At 39.7% G+C, this 23,285-nt stretch overlaps 1 protein-coding gene across 10 annotated transcripts in view; it reads right to left on the minus strand.

The window, feature by feature from the left end:
- KIF1B (kinesin family member 1B) overlaps positions 1-23,285 on the minus strand; it is a 77,616-nt gene that overhangs the window by 47,110 nt on the left and 7,221 nt on the right. For 2 of the 10 annotated variants that reach the window (XM_085080261.1, XM_085080255.1), the window contains exons 3-17: positions 13,094-13,170; positions 11,804-11,983; positions 11,377-11,442; positions 10,428-10,606; positions 9,646-9,757; positions 9,445-9,522; positions 9,195-9,260; positions 8,415-8,432; positions 7,974-8,049; positions 7,605-7,683; positions 7,172-7,314; positions 5,980-6,021; positions 3,365-3,576; positions 2,270-2,349; positions 1,858-1,933 (exon numbers count right to left, since the gene is read on the minus strand). In XM_085080261.1, the coding sequence (XP_084936387.1) occupies positions 1,858-1,933; positions 2,270-2,349; positions 3,365-3,576; positions 5,980-6,021; positions 7,172-7,314; positions 7,605-7,683; positions 7,974-8,049; positions 8,415-8,432; positions 9,195-9,260; positions 9,445-9,522; positions 9,646-9,757; positions 10,428-10,606; positions 11,377-11,442; positions 11,804-11,983; positions 13,094-13,170 (1,484 nt within the window). The remainder of the gene's footprint in view (positions 1-1,857; positions 1,934-2,269; positions 2,350-3,364; positions 3,577-5,979; positions 6,022-7,171; positions 7,315-7,604; positions 7,684-7,973; positions 8,050-8,414; positions 8,433-9,194; positions 9,261-9,444; positions 9,523-9,645; positions 9,758-10,427; positions 10,607-11,376; positions 11,443-11,803; positions 11,984-13,093; positions 13,171-23,285) is intronic. The other 8 variants (XM_085080262.1, XM_085080259.1, XM_085080257.1 and 5 more) reach the window with 5 other exon arrangements.

The raw sequence follows: 23,285 nt of genomic DNA on the forward strand, positions 1-23,285 counted from the left end.
ACCAACCTTCTTTGGTGAAAAAACCCCATTGGAATCAGCAAACAAGTCACAAGGCCTTGGTGTGAAAATCTAGCCAGTGAGGTGGCAGTAAGCACAAGCACAAAAGAAAAGGCAAAAATCATTAAACATAATTAAAGCAGAAAGATTATAAAAGAGAAATAAAACTGTTAATAAGCCACTTGTCCCTTTGTTGCCCTCAAAGAGAATAAATTTAGAAAAAGAAATAAATTTGGCTCAGATTCCTTGGGAACACTACTTCCATCAACTTAACTTAGATGCAAAAAAGTTTACTTATGAGAGATATTAAGAGCACTCAGTTTACAGAAGCTCAAAAATTACTGGATGTTCACAATGAATTTCTCTTTGAATGAAGAACTCTGATTGTCAATAGCCCAATGGAAGATTTAATTATAAGGACAGAAAGAGGGAGGGAGAAAGAAAGACAGCGTTTTCACCCCTAAAAATCCACGGGTGACCTAAAATTGCACCTGAAGATGTTTCTTTGCTGTTCACTGCACAAATCAGCACTTGGAGCTGTATAAAGCTCTTAATCAAGAGAAAAACTGAGAGGAACCAAATCCCAGACATAGTCAACTTCTGCAACACCACTACAACTTGCACCACACTTCAACACTTTGTAAGAAATAAAGCTCAACCAACTCGAGAGATGATGCTGGCAAACCCAACTATTCACTCACTGCATATGATGACACACATACTGATACCTTAGAAGTGTAAAGCCTTTATAAAAAACACTTCACATTTTCTATCTACATTTTCCTCTCCTAAATTTTCGTAACAGCAGCCACAGTTACTAGAAGGAGAACTAACAGAACTGCACGGATAGCAAGGAACAGGAGCCAACAGGACTAGGTTGGGAGTTTTACTTCTCCTACTAAATCCTACATGGGTAAAAATAAATACTATTACCAAAGCAACTACCTAATACAGGTGGCATTTATACACAAACCTGATCAGCTGAAAATGCACCAAAAGAATCATCAAAAAGAGCTGATGGCCTCTGAGGGAAAATCTAAAAGGAGATGAGGATCCATAGCGTAAGAGAAACAAATGTAAAGAACACTCAATGAATCAGCGCCTTTACAAACCTCGGGCACTCCTGGAGTAGCTACCAAAAGCAAACCAGAGTTCCACCAACTCCAAATATGACAGTCTAACACTACTATAAATGAAGGATTAAACTTTTTAACCAATCCTGGTGTTCTACATTTCTTTGCAGTGCCTCTAAATAGGTCCCTGCTTAACTCAAGATCAAGTTTACCACACACTTGCACACTAAATATTACCCCATGCTGCTTGTTTAAAGATTTTTAAGATAAAAGAAAGTAGGTTCCTTTCCTTTTACTTCTTCTATAACTCTGCTTTAGCTGTTTTCTTTGCTAACCTAATAATTTTATAATTACAGCACTGATTTATACCTTTTTCCTGCACAGTTCTGCTTCTTTTAATTTTCAGAAAATAGAACTAATGGCAAATATTCGAAGAAATATTTCCCTGCATCCCCTTGTTCAGTGGTTCATTAGATCACCATCCCTTTTCCCAAGAGAAAAAAGGATTAACAAACAAATTCAATGAAGAGCACTTAAACAAGCCTTAAAACTCCTCTGGATCTCTCAAACAACAGGTAGAGCACAGGAAGGTCACACATTGCTACTGCAGAAAATGGCAACAAAATTAAGACACAGCACCTTCTGATTTGCTACTGAATCAAGATACAAAAGGAGCTGCCAAACTTCTTGCAGCACAGGATCTTCTAATAGTTCAGCTCTCATCACCGTCCTTTCAGGTCAACTAGCCTCTTGGACACATCACACAAGAGTCAGCAATTTTCTCTACCTTTTTGGGTGAGAAGACTCCCAGTGTTCCTCCATCTTCCCGAATAGCAACTCCCATTTCTGCCAACAATGCCTCCCTGAGAGAAAAAACAAAGACATTGACCCCATTTTAGGCTTCTTAGACAAGTAAGATCTAATGAAAGCCAGGTAATTAATACATTAGACTTTGAACCAGCCTATCCAGGACTGTCACCACCTCCGAGCACAACAGGGCAAGTGTAAACTTTAGTTCAAGAGTGGAACAGCAACTTTATCTGTGAGGAATCCAGCCAAGAGCAGGACTTTCTCTCAGCATTGCTGCTGCTGTTACACATCTAACACAAGGGTCAGCAGAACAATCCCTAACACTATTCTGCTGCTCCATTTTCCACTTTCCAGAGACAATCCATATTATAGCACTTCTGATTCCTGACCTTTCCATCCTAATGGCCTCTGTTTTCCTCAGTTTCTCTTCCCATGTTTCATTCAGCTCTGCGATGATCTTCTCAGATTCCTGGGTGAAAATACCAAAAGCTGTTTTATAATTCTTCCTGAAGTCCTTCACATAATGCACACAGCAATTGAAGTTTGTGCTCTGTTCAGGCCTCAAATTAATCTTGCATATTAAAAGCACTCTTAACACTTTAAAACTCGTTTCCCTTAATTTTTAAAAGGGTAAATAGTGCTGAAGGCAAGTTGAGAAGATGACTTCATATCTAACCACAGTCAGACTTTATATTGAACCACCTAAACTTGTTTCCCTTTTTTTTTTATCTGATTTACAGACGTTATTCAGTAACTGAATGCCAAGGAAATGCAGAGACCACACTGTTATTTCCATGGCAACAGCAGGTTTCCAGTAGGAAGGGATATGCAGTGTGTTCCAGCCCTGTGGCAGTGTCTGAGGGACAAACATGAGAATGTAGCAGAATTCAACAGAGCCAGCTCTCCCCCACTCCTCCACCCATGGAGATTGGGGAGACTTTCATAAAAATCAAGAAATACTTCACTGTGATGCACTTCTGCTGTGGTTCAATTCCGTGCAGCAATGGGACAAGGCTGCCTTTGTCTGATCAAACATGCCTTTCTGTGCTTCACATTTTAATCTGTGGGGGCTGGGTGAAGACAACAGTGGCAGGATTATTCTTCCTCCTTTTTTTCAGCTTTGGGGTAATTTGGTTTTCTGAAAGCTGAGTGCATTTGCAAGTCAGACTTGGCTCACACTAGTGCTGACCAGGCCTCTAAATCTACACTTATGATCAAATTTTCCGTAACTACCGCTGCATCAGAGGACCCATAAATAAAACCCAAGAATTTAATTTACAATTTAGTTGTAGCTCCAGGCTACAATTAAACCTAAACAATTCCAACAGGAAAGCTTGTACATGGACCCAGCTTCTAGCCCCCAGTGCAGTTAAGCGCCCTTTTTACGGTGCAAGTGGGTTTCAGACAATTGCTACAGAAATAGGATACATTTATGAAAGGAAGTTCTCTCATGTTCACTATTATTTAGCCTACTTAATACCTACCTTCAAACGTTCAATGGCTTCTTCTCCTCCAGGTGTTGACATGATTCTTTCCTGTATACTGGACACAGATGTTAAGCCCACCTGACTACTGAGAGAGCAGGAGGATGGAGATGCAGTGAGGGACCCCATGGAGGCTGTGGAAAAATTGCCAGGACGTTGATTCTCGGAGGCTAGCAAGTATCTATGCTTATTGTTCTGAAAATCTTTCAGATCTGGGAGAGAGACACACAGACAGAGGGAAGGCAGGAAGATGGGAAAAAGGAAAATAGGAAGGGGGAAGGAAGAGCAAAAAGGGAAGGAAGGAAAGAAGGAAGGAAATACCAGTGTAAGAGGAAAGCACTTAAGCAGCAACAAGGCAAGTTTTGTAATTTTTAGATGGCAGTTCTGAAACAAATCTTTTAATATTAGCAACCATAATGTATTTACTCAGCTCAGACCCTGAGGTTTACTAAGAAGGACTGCATCATAAACCTTTCTAAACAAAAGAGCTTGAAAAAATAAATTACACTTTGGTAAAAAGCAACCATCCTACTCCTAACTGAACACTAAGCTAAGCACCCTGAAGCTTAGAGCAGGACCACACTGAGATCCTCATGAGATTAGTGACATTTTGGTCTGAAGGCTGAGACACCAACCTCTTAAACTCAGGAAGACATTCTCTTCCAGAATCCTTTAACATAAAATGATGATTAAGTAAATCTTTATCACAGCAGTGGTTCTGCTGCCAAAGCACCCAGACCACATGGACGAAGAACTTCCTCTCCATAAATTCTCTCCAGAGAGGATGTGAATCACCTGTTCACATGACAGGGACAAGAGAACACAAGTTCACAATAACATCATTGTGCTACTTCTTGACCCTCCTCATCTGAACACACCTGATTAGTGAAATATCTGCTAAGGGTCTTATACTTCAGAAGGTGCTTCAAAGCTTTTTGGTTATTAGTTTAAATAAGAAAGGCCTTTAAAAAAACCTTCAAAATTTAATGAGGTAGCTTTTGTAGCCTGAAAACCTGCAGGCCTGAAAATGCTGCCTTGAAAGCCAGAGAACAAGAAAACCTGCCTGAATGATTTAAGAACAAATACAATGGAAATTTATTTTAATTTAACTTGGCTTCTTGGATATGTCTGTAAACCATTTCCTCAGAATAATCCCACACCAAAAGAAAAATCTTCTATCATAAAAATATCAGATAACTGAATAGCTTAGCTTTAGTAACTTGGTATTTTAACACTTAACTTAATTTCAAAGACAAATCCTTTAAAATAAGTCACTTCAGGAAAAAACAGGTCAAATCAGACCTTGCAAGTTATAAACAGGGGCACCACACTTACAAAAGCGAGATGCTCACCCAGACATTGCACAAATTTCCCTGTCCTCCTACATCTCCTTTACTCTTCCCCTGAACAATCCTGCCATTGTCAGCTTTATGCCCTAGTTCACTCCACGCTCAACCTGCTGTTCTAGCTTCATGGAACTGATGATTGCACCAAGTCAGTTTGAAAACCACCATCTGCAAATACAGGAGGCAGGGCTGGGAGTTTCAGAGAAGAAAAGCAGGTTAAGGGAAGGGAATGCCGCCAGGATGAGGAAAGCAGGCATGACAGAGCAGGGATGAAGTCTCAGAAGGCCATGCACTCCTGAAGAGAAAGGAAGTGGCACTTGCAATAGCTCCACAGTCACTGTGACCACAGAACCAGAACCCTTAAGACCATGCACGCTGCTCCTGGAGCTGCAGCTCTCACACCATGACGTGCATACACTGGAAGCAGCATCAGAATGTCAGACAGGCCAGGATGAGTCTTTACAACACCAGTAGCTTTAATTGTAGGAAATTTCAGACAGATCTCTTTCAGCTGATACTGAGTGAGGGTGAAAAAGACTGACTGAAAGAGTTTAAAAGGTCTACCAAACCAAAATTTACATGGAGTACATTTCCCTTGCAATGGACTACATATATTCCCCTTTCATAGAAGCAAACACCAAGAGAAATAAAATGCTCTTTGCTGACCAGTTTTAGCCCTATTATGTTAGTCACCTGCAACTGAGTATATTTGGCCTCACAAAAAAAAGACCTTCATCAGTACATCAGTACAAGATGTCTGGCTTCTTTCTTTTTTTTTTCTTTTTTTTTTAATAAAGGCCCATACAAAATAAATACATTGCAGTGTCCAGGAGGAACTGGTAATATTTCATCTTGAGTTCATCAGCTGACACATTTAAAACAAGTACTTCTAGGTGGAAAAGAGCTGCTAGAATGACAGGAAGCTATGTGAGCAGGAACTGAGTAACTGGAAAAAGATTTGAGAGAAAGATGTTCTAGTTCAAATCTAAACCATTCACTGCCATGAAAACACACTAGAGAACTACCACTCTCCCTCCTATATTCTGCCATAAAGGAAGCAATGAACATGTGCTGCACTTTAAACTTTGCACTTTTTTTGATTGTGGACTCAACCTAAGAAGTGCTGGTGAGGTTGGTTTTCATGAACCTGCACTGCATTCCAGTGAGTGTTCTGTCTGGGATTTCCCTGTGAGAAATGCTGGCATGCAAAGCTCTGTTAAAAGCTGACCCAGAGAAAGCAGGTTAAAAAGAGAACCACACAATACACACATTTGCCTCCACTTCCAGAGTATTCATCTCCCATTGGATCAACTGAAAGGAAGCAGGAGGGAAAATACAAGAAGGATCAAAATTGAAGGTTCACTAGTGACACAGGAAGGGAAGAGAATACTACTTGATATTTCAAGAAACAAAACACAGTTTTCAGTAACACATTTTTTCAGTTTGGATTTAGAACCAAAAACCACAGACGGTAACAGGCATGAAAACACTTGTATTTCATTGTGTTCTGGCCCCATTCTCTTGAAAAAAAGCAAACAAAGAGGTAAATACATGTTACATGTCTTTAATGAGTCTGTGACTAAGTCAGGACTTCTGCTTCACAGACAAAAATGTCTGAAAAATCAGAAACTGGTGAAACACTTCTCTTTTTTTTTTTTTTTTTAGTCAAAGAAGCTTTTAATCCACTGGAATACTTTCTGTGCTTTTATGGGCACTTCCTTCACTAGGAATTAAATCACTGTTCATATTATAGAAGAATGCAGCAGCTAAAATTTCAGTTCATTTGTCTTGTTTGGAATGAGGACAAGGAAACTGGGCACAAGTGTGTTCTAGTGCTTTAAGAGATTGCTGGCAAAGCAAATCAGAACAACACTGCTCTGCCAACCTTACTCAAAATCTCCCAAAAGGATTCATTAGTTATTCACAAGCAGCTGTTTAATAGTTATTTCAAGATGGCAAATTATTTGTCACTCAGGACCTTGTCTAACATTAGCCATTGCTTCTTTTGTGAGCAAGGATGGCATTGAAGCCAGGTATCAACAAATAACCTTAACCTCTTAAGGAGGAAGAAAAGATGCCTTTTTTTTCTCAGCATGAATTTGAGTTTCTATACCTCAACTCTTTTATTAGCAGCCAGCCAAAAAGCCCTCCATAACTCACCAGGGCAATTCCTGAATGTGTAAATTCTATTACACAAAAGCATTTCTACTATAACAGGAAATTCAAACTCCATATTTTTCCTTGGAAGTTTGAAGGTAGGCTTGTCAACTCCACAGACAACCCCAGGATGGCTGCCCAAAGACAGAAGGGGCTGCCATTTCTAAAATCATGTTCAAAACTTAAATATCAGCACCTATAATTAATTTCTGTGTTTTAAATCCCTTTCTCTCACAGGCTCAGGTCTCCCTCCTCTGCTAGAGAGGCCAAGCCCAAGATGGTGAGGTGTGTTTAATCCACTTACTGTCAATAATATCTCCCAGCCCTTGAGCACGCAGGAGATCCTTAAGCCTTGTCACCTCCTCTTTCAGCTCCCGCACCAGCTTGGCATTGGGATCTTCATTGATAACAGCATTGCATTTGATCTGCTTTGCACGATCAGCATATCTGCAACCAGGGCAAAACAATGAAACCTCACCACAAACATGGTAACATGCATGCATCTTACATGCAACACAGAAATGCAGCAACACAGAAGACATTGAGCTTGTAGCTGTATGTCAGAAGAGAAGGCAATAAATCCCTGTTTCCTTTGTAGGGCAATTGAGTTCTTGCCAGTATAGAGTCTTCTTCCCCACAGACAGGCTCAAATTACAATAATCCAAAGGTCTGAAGGGCAAAGTATGGCAATCAGAGCAAACACTTCCCCATATCCATCCCAGAGGAAGAGAAAGTACCTTAAAGTGCTCAAAGTTTCATCATAGTTTATGTCTGCTGGACTGAGAGCAGCAACCATTGCAGTTCTGGAGTTACCACCTATAGTGAACAGGCAAGATTTTAGACGAAACTACAGTGCTCACTCCAGGCACTACCTACCTACCAAATATCAGCATTTTCAATAAATCATAGAATTCAACTAAATTCTACAACACTGAGAAACATACAAAAACCAGAGGAAAGAGTTATTAACACAAGGTGAATTATTATGACTCAGATTTGACTATTCAAGATATTTAATCTCATACTCAATACAAATTAAGGTGAGTCAAAAGCAGTCAGGAAATTGAGATTTTCTTTCCATATCAGCACAGACAAATCAGCCATACCTAGATTTTCTCGAAGAAGCCACGTTAGTACAGAATCCCTGTAGGGTATAAAGTCTGTCTTCTTCTTTTTTTTGCTCTGCAAAGAAATAACATAATATGAAAAACAGACACTGAATAGAAAAAGAATATTTCAGACATAATAATCACAGCGTAAGTATGAAAAGAACGGTGAAAGCATACACACATGCTAACTAAACACGTGGGGCCCATCCTTAGCCGTACAAGTGATTACTCAGTTTGACATTAGATAACCTGCAACATATTCAGACATGTTAACAGATCCTGATAAGTAGCTCAGAGGGTTCTCTCGATGCACTATCTTCAGAAAGGTTTTTCTGTGTAAGAATATCTTCCTGACATTTAAATTCTGCGTTCCAACAGCATTCCAAGCAGCAAACGTTACCAAGAAACTAACATCTACTCCTACTCAGACCACCATACCTTGCTGGTGCAGTTATCCTAAGTTGAAAGCATTAAGGAAAGAGGAAGAAGACAGAGGATGAGCTTCTTAACAGAGATTTAGACATCATTTCCACGTTAGCTAAGATAGTACATTGTTTTCTTGAGAAGCCAAATGAATCACTTCAATTGAAAAAAAAACCACCAACAACTAAAAAGTATTTAAGCATATTTAACCTGTCCAAGGTGTTAAAAACTAACTTTCAAAAGGAACAACAACCATTCATTTCTTTTGTTTGTTTGGGTTTTTTTTTAATAGCAGTTGAGTACAAAAATAAAAGACAAAGTACTTTACCAAACCCACAGCATTTTGCTTGGATCAATGTAAGCTCACTTAACACATGATTAAGTCTTGCCATTGCAATGAAAGCCAGTGAATCAAATTATTGCACTGGTGTTTCTACAGATTTTAACAACAAAGTTGCACTTAAGTTTTCTAAAATTATTCTTTCAAATAAAAATAAAACTACCGCACTGAAGAACTAAAAACTTGCTTTGTGAACAGGTATTCTGCATAAACACAGGCTTCCTTTGCAAGGCTTCTTCACAGTTAAACAAATCAATGCTTCAATCTGTTGACAGCCTGTGTGACACCCACAGAATAGTATCAACTCTGCTCATCTATCAAAACACACACAGCTAATGGGGCTGAGAATGCAAGGCCAAGAACAGCAAAAGATTCTGCTGTACTCCATGGATTTTACTGTTTCCGTTTGACCAGCTATGCAAATGCTGTTGCAGGCAAGGAAATGCTCTACTTACCACTTCAGCCAATGCTGAAATAACTTTGCCCAGGGTTGTGAGAGACTTGTTTATATTTGCTCCTTCCTGAGAAAATAGAAACCAGTATGATATAGTAATTAAAACCGTTCAACAATGAATCTCTGTACTCTTCAGGTTTGCAACTATTTTTTCCATAATTATAAGTTCTTATTTGTCCAGCAAAGACTCCATATAATGCTTGTGCCCCCACTTCCCCTTCCTTCCCCAGCACCCACCCCTGACCCCTCACCTTTAACCGCGTTCCTTTAGCACCGGTGGAGTCGGCTCGCTCGCTCCCTGCAAGATCCACAAGGCTGATCTTGCTGACCTGAAGGGAGAAAGCACATGAGCAGGAGAATTAATTTTTTGTGAATTAGAGCAAGAACAAGACTACAAAGTCACAGGGAAGATCAGTGAAAAACAGTCAGAAAGCCACTTATCTGTAACACACCTTCTCTGTGGAAAGGTCAGTTTCTGTGTCATGTTTTTTCTGAGTAAAGACAATTGTAAACACAGCATGAGAGCGGCTGCTGGTTTCATTCATGTTGGTGGCTGCCACAGTCCTAAAATATGAACACGTATAAGCATGTTTAAAAAAGAACAATTACCTGCAGGGCTGAATGCAGCTGCAGAGGAATGAGAGCAAGAGGCTGAACAGGTGATGTGCTGCACCTGAACCACGGCCCAGCCACACCTAATATCATTAACAAACCCTTTGATTTTTTCATTCCTGAATCACTCCCATCTTCATCACAATTTAAACAGAGCTTTCTCAATCTGTGTACTTAATAGACCACCTTACATGCAAACACCCAAGAAACCCTGAGCAGAAAATGTGAGTCTTTCTCACACATCGTTAAATGGACCAAACAGCTGACATGGAAACAACTAATAATGAACCAGAAACTAAAGCTGGAATGCCAACTTTAGTCCTGACCATTTACACGAAGAAAAGAGGAGACTGTTCACATGGATTTTTATATCAGGATAGCGACAGAGTACACAGCAAAAGCAGAAGTAAATGCCAGTATAATTATTTAGACTTCATCTCAACTCTGCAATCTTTAAGTGTCTACACAGCAATTTGCAGCACTAGTTCACCCCACAAAGCAATTTCAGCTTTTAACGGCATTGATCAGTGTGTATTTCAATAACACTCCTCACTCATGATGTTTTTTCAAAGTGACAATGCTTAACAGTGATAAAAACATGTGACACGCTGACATCACTAACCTCGCTTTGTTCCCAGCATCCATGAGGTCTGCAATGTCTGTGTAAGACGTGACTGCTAACTTGGACAGATCTTCCACATAAGGTCCAAGGAGAGGATGTTCTCGCACCCGCAAATTCCCTTTGTTTTTCGGGTTCAACAAGTCTCTGACTCTCTCACAGTAAATCTCCATGTAACTCACCTGAAAACAGGAATTTTCACAGACAACTTAGTATTTCTGAAGGCCTCCTCCATAGCATTTCAGAGTGCCAGTGGTAGAAATTCCCCCAGCCCACCACAGGAAAGCTGCAGTTGGGTGTCTCCAGTCATTTAACAGCTTATACACTGGCAGAGAGAAAAGTCACAAGTCTCATGCATCACATCTCTAACAGAAGCTGCTGGCCTTGCATCCATGTATAGATCAGATCCCTCAACCATTTGAAGGAACATTGGTGTGTAACAAAAAATTATACACTGGAGTCCACAATCATCTTAACAGCTTTAATATGACACAGTACAAGCAACAAACAAGACAGATGGTAAAATGAGTCTGCTTCCAAGGAATCCCTTATGAACCTCCAAAGCAAACTTAAGAAGGAACAAAATTGATCTTTCTTGCATGCAGAAGAAACTTTTGATTTTAAAAGTCATAGCTATACTATTTGACAACAAACATGCAGTCTTCTAGCTATCAGTCAAAAAAACCATCTGTAAAAGCATCTTTAGATTTTTCAGCCCATCATTTCTTTCAGGATTACTACTAGTTTTCTAATGACAGTGAAAAAGAGTCACAGAAAGGTTTTTACATCTGTCTCAAACAAGAAACAGAGAAAAGACATAAAGCTTTAAAAACAAAATTAAAAAAAACAAAACCAATCAGAAAACAGCATCTTAATCCAACCTCAATAACCCAGCACCTAAACTCAGTTTGATGTCCAGCATACAGACATTCTTTGATCTCTCACCACTCACCTCTACAGAATATGACATTTCCTCATTGCTGTTGTCATTGATTTTCTCAAACAGCTCTTCACATAACTGGAAAGAGATTAAACCCAAGTCAGAAATAAGTCTTTACTGAGGAGTAACAAGTAACTTATCAGGATATGTCACAGAAATGGCTTTAGAATGAGGCCAGAGGAAGAAAAAGAACCTAATGCATCAACCACATCCAGCCTCACGGGGAAGATAATTAATCTCAAGCCTACATCACTATCAAGTTGATTTTATCTAGTATCTCAACAATTGCTCTAGGTTTCACCAATATCATTATTCTGTACTATAAAATTAGAAGTAAGCTTTAATTCTCTGTTAACTGTTACTGCAATATGAAAAACAAGTGTGTGTCTGAAGATACTAGAAAAACCAAATCCCCTCTCTGGGATTTACCCTATTCTACCTGGGGAATGATGCCTGCTTGGCTCTCCTCCTGCTTGCCCATCATGGTGTAGGATTTCCCAGCTCCAGTCTGGCCATAGGCAAAGATGCACACGTTGTAGCCCTCAAAGGCATGCAGGAGCATCTCCTTCCCAATATCATTGTACACACGGCTCTGAGATGCAAAGCAGGGATCTTCAGGCTGGAAAGACATCAAAATAGCATAAATACAGACCTCTCCTATAATTCGAGTAAGATTTCAAAAAGCAACTGGGTTTTTTCCTACTTTTATCTTATGGGCCAATCACTTAAAAGAGGTAAACTAGTCCATTTTTACACACAGGTTTTTCCCGAGGCAGAACAAGATGGGGAGGAACAACAATAACAATGTCACTGCATTGTTTGTGAGTGTATCTTACTCTTAATCTAGCATTCTCTTGCTTCCTGAAATGTTGAATTTTAGCATTACCTGCTGCTGAAATCAGGACAAATTTAGCTGTGCTAACATTCTAATGTCGGGATCAAGATTTTATCAGACTTCTTCTGTTCCTTGATGCTGCTTATCTGCTAGTTTTCATGCACTCTGTTCATAATGTTCCTGTGACTGGGCTATAATCAACTTTCATGGCTGCTCTGGAAAACTCAGTAAGAGAGGTGAGTACTATATTGTCAAAACAGTCTCAATGGCCACAGATTTGCTCAGAAATATTAAGTCTTATTACACAATCCAAGTTACTAAAATTAATCTGAGAGAAATGCATTATCCCTTCTTTCTATATCTTTTAGAAAACAAGACAGGGAGGAGTAGGTGGCAGAACAACACAGTTCTGCTGGAGAACAATTACTGGAAGTCACTGAGAGCTTAGCACCGATTCGCAGAAGGGTGGGGCACAGGAGCTGGATGAGAATTTATTGCTTTTGCAGCTATTTGAAACGTATCACTGTGCTGCCTTTTCCAGATATGCCAAGGAAACCCAGACCAAATATCTCCTTGAACTGTAAGAACTCGAGCAACTATCACTTGTCTAAGAGAAAAGATGAATTAACTGTGGCACAGGTGCATCCTTAAACTATTTAGAACAGAAAATTGTTGGAGAATATTTTCAGTAATCCTTCAAGTATTTACAACTTATTTTAGCTTTCTGCTCTCACCCAAACAGGTAAACATAACATACAATGACAAGCTTTTAACCTGCATGTGGGTGAGAAAGACAGTGCAGAAATATCTGACAGGGGTGGCATGATCAGAAGAGAATGTTAAATCAAACAAAGCAACAACAACAAAACCAGGTTTTCTTTTAAAAACACTTACCGATGTGTGGGACCAATAAGAGTAGTCAAAGCTGAAGGACTTTGGTGCTTCCTTAGGATTCTTTGGGTTGATAATACCTACAGGAAATAAAATTCAAACTCTTAGCTAACTTGACACTAGGAGCATAATTAATGAGCGGGCTGACCCACAATCTGTGAATCTGAGTATTCAAAGTTGCCACACAGCATACAAGAAGACTGCAGTAACAGACTCACAGCTTCCTAACACGGTATCTCTGTAGGACTTACTTCAATAAGAGAAGAAAAAAATTCCTAGGAAGAACATGCTGTTGCTAAACAAAATTCTCTGCATTCCCCACAATTAGCAAAAGCTTTTCCAGATACCTTTAGGTTTGTGAGTTTAGAGCTTTGGTGGTTTCTTCCTTCCCAACAACCAAACTGTTTCCTATACCTTTGTCTGTAGGGGAGCAATATACAATGGATCCAGCTGTCATTGTAATGGCACAGAGAATGCCCGTGGCTTCTGTATTCCAAGAAGGGCAATTTATAAGCACAGCCCTTGTTGCAGAAGTGAATCTCTACTGCTTCCTTCTTTGTGATAGTACTGTGCTGGAAATACTTAAATCTATTATTTCCAGCAGCTGTTTTGAACACTATCTGTGTAAGTAAGGACTACAAAAAGGCATAGTCCTGAGGGTATCACAATTAGATAAAACATCTTAGATTTACACATCCACTCGTGCACCTAAAGCAGCAATTTGCCTCTGGGAGTGAGACGTCAACTGTGATGCGTGCAAATAAAGTCCACAAGGAAAAAGGCATACAAAGGTGTCCAAAGTCTTCCTGGGGATGATTTACACCCTGACACCAGACATCCTAGAAAGAAGATGCTTATTTCTCACATATTCACGCCAGTAGGTTATGCCTTGGGAGATGGGGGCTTCTCCCTTTCCTTCTGTGATGAATAAAAATTTTATCACCCACACCTCTTACCATTTCAAACATGAAACTTAGCATCTTGTTTCACCAAAATCTCTGAAAATGTGTTTATAGGATCCCCATTAAAATTAAATCACTTCTCTACCAGATGCTGTGTCCCTGAGCAGGGCTGTTGTCCAAAATTACAGTGTGGAGAAAAGATCACTGTCTGGATTGCAAATAGCAACAGTTGCTACTCCATTTCTCTTGGCCCACTCCGTTTCACTTGGATGCACCTTGTGCTGACATTCTTGCCTTAAAAAAGCTGACAGACGTGCAAAGCCAGTGAATTATATGCACCAGCACAGTATCAAATTGCAGAAAATGCTTGTGGCTTTGAATAGCAACATGGGCATCAGCACAGAACAATCTGTAACCTAAGCAATCATACATGGCTTTAGCTTCCCTTTACTAGCTTTGCCCAAACAGCAGTACAGCTCCACTCACACTATTCCACCAGTACTAAAGAGAACGGAAAAAAACCCCAAATCCCAGAAGACAACTTCCTGCCCCAAACTTAATAAATCAGTTCTCTCCTTGCAGTGTACTCCAGACTGCTACACTCAACAACTCCTCACTTCTCATTTAAGAATTTGACATCAAAGCTCTGAAAGGTAAGGGACACTAGTATGGTAAGGTAATGCCTTGTAGTTGGAAGTCCCCACCCAAAAGAGCAGTACAAATAATAGAAGCTCCACATTAGTGTCTGGAAAGACACTACCAGACTTGCCATTAGCTCCCTTTTCTTGCTTCCAACTTAAATTTGATCCATCACATTGGCGAAGAGTAAAGTTCTGGCTCTGTGATTTATGCAAGTCATTCCACTCTACTCCATTTTTTTTTAGCCATTATTATTACCATTGTTATTGCTATTTTCTTAGTCAGACTTTCCTCAGCTCTTCACACTGAGTTCCACGTCCAGCTCACTATTTTGAAAATCACGCCTTCTAGGACACATGTTTTTCCAAAGCCTATCTTGATAAGTGTATCAGGAAAGGGAGTTAAACGCACAAGAAAGCGGCTCTGTCAGAGGTTGGGAATGCAGCTGCCTGGCCAAAACCTTCCACTGCAGCACGAATGGGTCAGAGAAAACCTCCCATCTGCCAGGAACTCCATATGCTGCCCCTCACCACCGTGATCCAATCACAGCCCCTGACTCAGCCTCTGCTACAAGCCTGAACTCTATTTATCTCCATTCCTGTTTCTTGCACACAGTATCTACATCCTCCATTTTCAGAATCATTGGTTTCACAGAATTCTCAGTCTACAAATGAATCCAGCAGAGCTGACTGAGAAAATATAAGATTACAACCTCAATGGACTTCAGTTGGACTGAAACCCTCTTCATTTGGGAAACAGAGCACCACGTGGATGCTGCCAGCATTAGTGATGTTTGATGTGGTCTGGGTTTGAACCCAGTGATCAGGTATTCAACAATGTGAGATAAAACACCTGGAAGAAGATGATGAGCTAAGAAACCACGAACTCAAACTGAAATAACTGACCTAACTTGAAGGTGTCTATTGCATCAAGCATCATCTTTGGAGGGACAAGAAAACCCATGAAGTCTACCTACTTTTAAAGGAAGCTAAAGGATATTTCTGAAAAAATAAAAAGGCTTCTTGTAGTACAGGTAAGCTTTATCCTAAAAGTTCATGTGCCAAATCAGGAAAAAAAAAGAAATGGCAATGCAGAAATTAGACTGAGTTGGCAACATTGATTTTATGTACCATGTTTCTCAGCATGTTGTATTTTCCACTGAACAAGGAAACAAATAGAATTAAAAGAGAAAGAGGAACGTTTCCAGTGTCTTCAATATCCACAAGAATACTAACAGCTTTTCAGTTACTTTGTCTGGTTTTTAAACCACGCAAGGTCAAGATGAATTATATTAGTGAATCATGAAATAGGTCATCATCTATCTCCTCTCCCCACAGCAGCCTCACCACATGGTCCTCACACTAATGGTTTAATTACAGAGCCTCCGGAAATGACAAAGGCAATAAGGCAGATGATCACAGCAGGAACACATTAATAGTCTTTTTATTTTACAGAATAAATTTGTTTATCTGCTGTTTCAAAGGTCCAATGTGGCAATTAACTCTTCTGTTTGCAAACTGACACTGATGCTTTGTGCTGCAGCTATAATTACCATCAGCATGGCACCGGAGCAGCTCTGAATGTTGGAGTTAGCCAGTTTCAGAGAAATCCCTCTTGCAGGCCCCTTGCTTCACCAAGAGCCAACTTATTAGGCCATGGGGCATCTTTCAGCTTTCCACAAGCCAAGCTCTCTGCACCAAAGAGTCACTGGAAGGGATATGTCACAGAACTGCTGTCTGCTACACCACTGCTACTGGAAAAGGTCACACCCGTAACTCCAAGGTGGGAAGGATGAAAAAAAACTGAAGATAATATTTCTCTACTGCAGTGCCCAAAACCTCTTTGGGATCAAAGCAGCAAACACAGTCGGGGGTTAATGCCCATCATTTACCTATTGAATGAAAGGCCAAGAAAAACGCAAGGGAATGTTCATGGGCATAAAAATATTTTCTACAAATCACTGATTTGGTTGAGAGAGATAAATACACATATTATTCCTTTTCTTTGTTTGAATAATGATTTTCTGGAAATTTTGAATAAGCTTCTCCTTAAGAAATAATATTTAGATCTGTTTTCTACCTTTGCAAGCAAATAGAGTAAGTAATTATATGTCGTAAATTGAGATAAATAAAAGTACACTGTGTGAACAGCTCTGCAGCAGTACCCATGTGAAGCAGCTGATTTTGTATCCACTACCATGCCCACCTAGAGACACAGCTTGCATTTTAAAAGCTTAGCCTCTCCTTACAGTTATACAGTGAGCCAAGCTGAGCTGCTTCACGCCATCCAAAGTTCCTCTAAGCAGGAGTAATTCACATATTCTCTGCAGCTCAAGCAATTTAAACATTTCCTTTTTGCTGCTTAGCTGTATAAGTCTGGTGGGCTTTTTGACACCTGTAACTACAAACATTTCATATCTCACTGACCAAAAGGTACGGAAATGCATAGTTCTAAAAGAAATTTCTTCACATCAAATAATCTGATTTTTTTAGTGTTATACAAGACCAAAATACTTTAACTTATTGGTCCTTGCACAGGACAAATTCATAGTAGGAGCAGTACAGCAGAATAAAAGGAGAAAGCAGGAGCACAATAAATGAAAGAATTACAATTTTAGATATGCTGTACCAACAGTAACAGACCAATCTCCACAAAAACATGTAGATTTTAACATGCCCTTACTTAAACAGGCAACTCCATTTTTTGACATTTTTATTTCCACAGTCCATCCCACTTGTTCCTTAATTAACATTTTATATACCATCCACCATCTGCTTCATCAGCTAGCACAAAAATAACACACACTTGCAACCTTTCAAATCTATGAGCTCAAATTCATCTCTAGTTTTTTAGCAAACATTGTAGCAATCCTTGACACACCACTATTGAAACAGTACCCATATATTTTGTAATATGTATTATTTTGCATTCCTATTGTCATTTTGGACATCAAAATCTTTTGCCTTAGAATTCAATCTTAATTTTCTGAAGCTGAAATACAAAAAGCACAGGTCAAATATGCACTTTATTTTACAGTTATAACCAGAGTGTGGAGCACAACTGAGCGCTGGTGCAAATTTAAAGTCTTCTAGGGTATTTCTAACTGGAAGCAGCATTCTCTGTCTACTTGCTCCTTCCTAAACACATACACAAACATGTTCCCACTTCGAGCCTTCATTTCTGGACTTACAGTTCTATTGTCCTTTAAAACTAAGCAAGTAAACAGACAGTGGTAAGCCTAAAAAGTGGAGGGAAAAAATCCACAAAAGCGAGGAAACTTAGCCAAGATCAGCCCCCTCATTCCATTCCCATCTACTCAGCCACATAAATATTTTTGCAGGCACAAAGAATGACTAGAAGTGCTTCTTAACCACTCCAAATTCATATCTGATTATGACACTGAATTTGCAGTCCAAGCCTGATCTGTTTTCATCCCAGTCAGTGCTGCTCCTCAGCATGTCACAAATTTGGCAGATTAGAAATTATCTGCAGTTCAGCATCTGGGGATGCCGAATACACACAATTCCTTCTAATAAGCTCTTGGAACAGAGAGATAGCGTGCAAAGCACTCAAGAGGCAAGAGTCGAAATTATTCTCTTACCCCTCATTGCATTAAAGTCAAGTCCCTTGATTGCCCAGCTCCGCCCCTGTTAGCGCCCAGTCACACTGCAGGGCACTCTGCCATCAGACATGCCAGGCATTAGTCACTGCGGGCTGCTCCAGAGAGCTGCCTAACTGCAGTTTGCCCTTCAGATAAACACCAGCAGACAGAATTAACTTGGGCTTTATCCTGGGATTAGCTGGTACGCAGTCTGTGCAAGGAAGGAGGGTGAAGGGATGGACACACTGTTGGGGTTTTTTTTGGAACAAACAAACAATCAATTCCCAATCAGAAATGAAACCCAATTATGATGAAAGTCAGGTATGGAGCCGGAAAAACCGACCTTCCCAGATTTGTACAACACAGCCTGCTTTGTCATTAACATCTGCCATTCCCATATTGCTACCATAACAGGCAATGCTGAGGGCACAAAACCTCTTTAATTTCTACATATGAAATTAAATTAGATTTCTTCTCACAAAGAGAGGCTTCACACCAGCCTCAACAATTCTCCCTGTGGCAGCATTATTCTATCCCAAGCACATATTCCTACCAAATGCCACCACTCAGAGATAACAGCTAGCATGAAAAGCACTATCTTCACTTTTGTTATTCTTAATCATTAGTAAAGGAATAGGCAGATGCTTTCAAAAATCATTCTGGTCTAGAAAGAACTTTGGAAGAGGCTATTTTTGGGTGGGGAAACAAATACAAAATAATTCATTTCTATGCTTTTTTACACTCTATTTGAATAAATATAAACAGTAGTTTTATTATGTATGATAAACTATTTATTCAATACAAAAAATCTAAGGCTTTCAGAATTGACTCCACAAGACTGAATTAACATTAAATACAGAGTCTTTTAAAAAACATGGGTCTGGAAAATATATCTGCACCATCTGTAGACTGGAATGACAACAATGGGAACATGTTCCTTACAGAGAGCAGGGTGGAGCAGGCATTCTCTATTTGCTGGAACGTGAATAACACCACAAAGACACGTTTAATACAGGCTTCTTTCCTAGGCATACGCTGCAATCAGATCTATGGCCAAAGTGCCTTTATAAGACAGACTTTCAGGGCTGTTATTATAAGAGATAAATGAAGGGAAATGGACACTTCCAGCCCGTGAAGCATTGCTTGCTTTTCAAAGCATTGTTTGCATTTTTCAAATCATTAAAAGGGAAGGAAACCAAGTACAAGCTAAGAACAGCTCATTTGGAATTCAACCGGATTCTCTCCCCACTGTGGAATTTCAACCCTGTACTGGGAGAAAGGCTGGCTGGGGGAGGGAGTCAGGCTGAACAACACCAGGACAAGGCAAACGCTCACAGAAGCTGCTGGAAAGCTGCTCTCATCCTCAGCTGCTCTTACAGATCCAGGAGCTATAAATACCAGCTCTCCAGCTGGTGTTCTTGGAGAACAGCATGCCAGCAGGCTCTGCAGCAGGCAGGAGCCAGCCGAACCAGACTGTTCTCCCTAGCTGCAAAGTTGACCCAAAACCATTCCAAAACCTCCATTGTCAACGGATTACCTGGGAATGTCCTCCTGCACAGGCAGCATGTCAGGTCTGTGTGTGTGGCTGGGTAAGTGCTCCAGCTGAATTCTGGGCTCAAGTTTTCTGCCTCAAGGCAGGTAAAACAGTATCTCCCTTCACTCGCTGCTTTGACTTGATATCACCAATCGCCAATGGCCTCTCCTAAGACCATTTTCACCTTCAGACACGTGCCAGTAATACATTAAGAGAACCATGCAGCTCTGGCATCTCGGGGAGTCAGGTCTTAAGGATTTCAGTTCGCTTATTAAGTCAGTTCAGTCAGCTTTTAATACTGTATGTCTCTGGAAGAATTTGCGCGGTGAAAATATCCAGTTCTTAAAGTAGCTCCTATTACCAATTTGCATTCTCTTTACTTCTACTTGCGTACTAAAAGGTGGCAGTTTATTTAAGCACTTGATAAAAAAAATCACCCCCAAAGGCCTAGTTCTGTGTCAGTGGGCACTGACTCTGGAGGGGAAGCATTTCACTTGCAGAATTCACCACTGATAGAAACTTCTCAGGGTCCATTAGTAAAATGTCTCTGCTACAGTTCCATACTAACTTCATAACATAATGTAGTCTAACTGCATTTCACATCAGCTGGAACACCCTAGTCATCCCACAGTCTCGCTCCAGACCCAGCATTTGCATTTCTAGCATTTAAAGATCATTAAATGTTCATCTTCCCCCAGCTCCCCAAAGTCACCTTCTAAATTTTTTTAACAGTGCAGAATTAACACTTCAAGCTATTTTTATTCCATTGTGAGAAAGCCTTTAGAAGGAAAATCAAGCACCTAAAAAACTCTACATTTTTATTTATTCTCAAAAATAATATTCAAGACTTTTAGAAAAACATATGAGCTGTCAATATTGCAGGGCATTCAGACACAGTGACTAAGACAGACTTGTGGACACAGAAATCCCTAAGGCTGCAAAACAGAGACAGCTCTAATGTCATTTTCAGTCCTGACCTGAGGATCCAGTTGCACTCAGACCTTGCAAGATAACCTGGACTGTGCAGGTGCACCTTTACACTGCTATCATTAATGGCAAACCAGAACATACAATAATCTCAGAGGAACTAGTTTGAGAGCTTTGTTTTACTCTGTCACTCACACACACAAGATGATAATCCTGCTTTCATTCATCTAGTGCACAAAAAACAAACCAAAACAAAAAAACCTCAAACAAACAAATGCCAAACCAGAAAAAGCACAACACTCTGGAAGTCTTTAGGCACAGTACAGCTTCGTTTTTCAGCTCAATAACCCAAGGCAGCAGCTGCCAACATTGTTTATATTTGTTATGTTTGAAAAGCCCATACAAGAATGAGCACAAGAACTACTGACACACAAAACACTCTTAGATCTATAGTTCAGCTTTCATGTATTACACTGCAGAACCTTTTTTCCACTCACCACAAAAACAGTAATTAATTAACTGGACAGGAATAAGTAATTAATACATTGTGGGCAAGATGCATTTGGTAGAAATCTTTCTAAACAAAAATTGGAAAAAGCAGGAGTTAAAGACAAAACATGTTCACTCAAGATAGGCTGAAAACCATGATCTATTATTAATCTCAAAAAAGCCACCGGTGATTTTGGCCATGACAAACTACCTATTCAGTAATTTAAAGAATATGCTCTTTAGAACACAACTCCAAATGTAAACAGCAATTCAGTCAATTGAATCCACTTGCTTAGCAGCTGCTTTTGAAAACAAAGCTTATGTTTCTTCGGATGGTTTCTAAGTGATAACTATTAAAAAAATGGCCTTTTCTGAAATTAATCCCACTCAGTTACTGTTTTGATGGAGTTTTTAAACAACTAATTTGATGGTGACATTAGCTCATTGGAAAGTATTTTGCACTTTCAAGTTAACTTCAATAGCAGAATTTTGCAGCTTCTAACTTGCTCTGTCTCTAAGAATTTCTCCATTAGCTTCTCTTCTCCTACCCCCACTTCTCCCATGTCCACTGAAGAACTTCTAGCAGTATCATTCAAATGGATCCCATCTGCAATTAGATATGATCCAAGTAGCACAGGCCTTCTGCCAAATTCCAGCCCCTTAATGCAGTCAGCACATGTGACTTCAGCTGAACTGCAGAATCTCAGTTTTGCAATGTGTATTTAAGACATAAAGACTGACAACTTAAGTGCAAGATGCTGTATTACTGCAGATCAATACCTTTCCAACCACACAGGGAAAAAAAATAATAGTTTTGTCATCATGTAGAGTAGACAAAAAAAAAAAAAAAGAGAGAGAGACAAATAATATGTTTCAAGTATTGATTTCAAAATTCCCGTATTTTCCAACCTTTCAGCAGAAAAGCAGAAGTCTCAATTACTCACAGCAAATGTCCTCAACATTATGGGTTAAAGACCCTCGTGCAAACTCTCTTTTTCTGAGATTCAGACATATATAGAACTGTATTCAGCTGCACTGTCATTTTTAAATAGTGAGAAATTATAAAGACAGAGACCCACCATGAATCTTGATTAAACGTCTTGATCTCCTATGAGGAAATGACATTAAAGCCAGCTAGGATAACAAGGAAATTCTGTAGGAGTGCAAAACAAAATTACGTTGTTTTGCTTCTGAGGCAAAGAACTGTGTAACAAAACTAAGCTTAAGCTTTCTAACCCAAGGGGACGTTTTGCTTTGCTGGCAAGCATCCTGCGAACGACAGGCAATCCCCAAAGCCATAAACAGCAAAATTCAAACAAAAACTGGGGAACAAGAGCACATGACAGGCAACAACCCCGGTGGCATTCTGACTTCAAGAATCTACTTCATTATGCATGTAAAAAACCACTCATTTTTTCACACATTCATCTACAACTATTTATAAATAAAGTACACCTGTCATACATTTTATTAGCTGTATCTTTATACTGTTTCCCTTAACATAATCTTGAGCACTTTGCCTCAGTTTCACTGCAATGCAGCAGTCTCTGCCAACACATTTACAAAACTCAGACTTGGACAAAGTTTAAATGCAGGACCCACAACAGATTTGTAGAGAAGCTCGGCTAATCAATACATACAGAATTAAAGTTCAAGGAACAGTCAAAATTCCTTCTTAGCTATCAGACTTCACACTGTCTCATCAATCCGGTATCATGACAGTCCATTAGGCTTTAATTCCACAATAAGGGAACTTTAACTGTCTTGAAGGCTTAAAATAGTCACTACTCAGCGTATCACCAGCCTCTCAGGTTTGCCTCCTGTCAACTTGATCAGTGCACAAATGAAAAAATAACCTTCTCAGAGGCAAGTATTTAAGCCTTGACCACTTCACTAGCACATTTGAAGGTGTGAAGCAGGAACTCCTTAGTCTAGAATTACTACTGGATTCCCTTTATTTTGAAATTGCTGCATCAGATATGAGTCTCAGATGCACTAATTTCACTTTGTGTGCTTAGCCATTGGTCAGCGAGTTCAGTCCTTAATAATGAGGACTGAATGGAATGTGAGGCTGCAAAAACCTGAGCATCATAAAATGAAATA

This window comes from Lichenostomus cassidix, chromosome 21, assembly GCF_008360975.1.
Source record: "Lichenostomus cassidix isolate B80296 chromosome 21, HeHo_3.0, whole genome shotgun sequence".
Lineage (NCBI taxonomy): Eukaryota > Metazoa > Chordata > Aves > Passeriformes > Meliphagidae > Lichenostomus > Lichenostomus cassidix.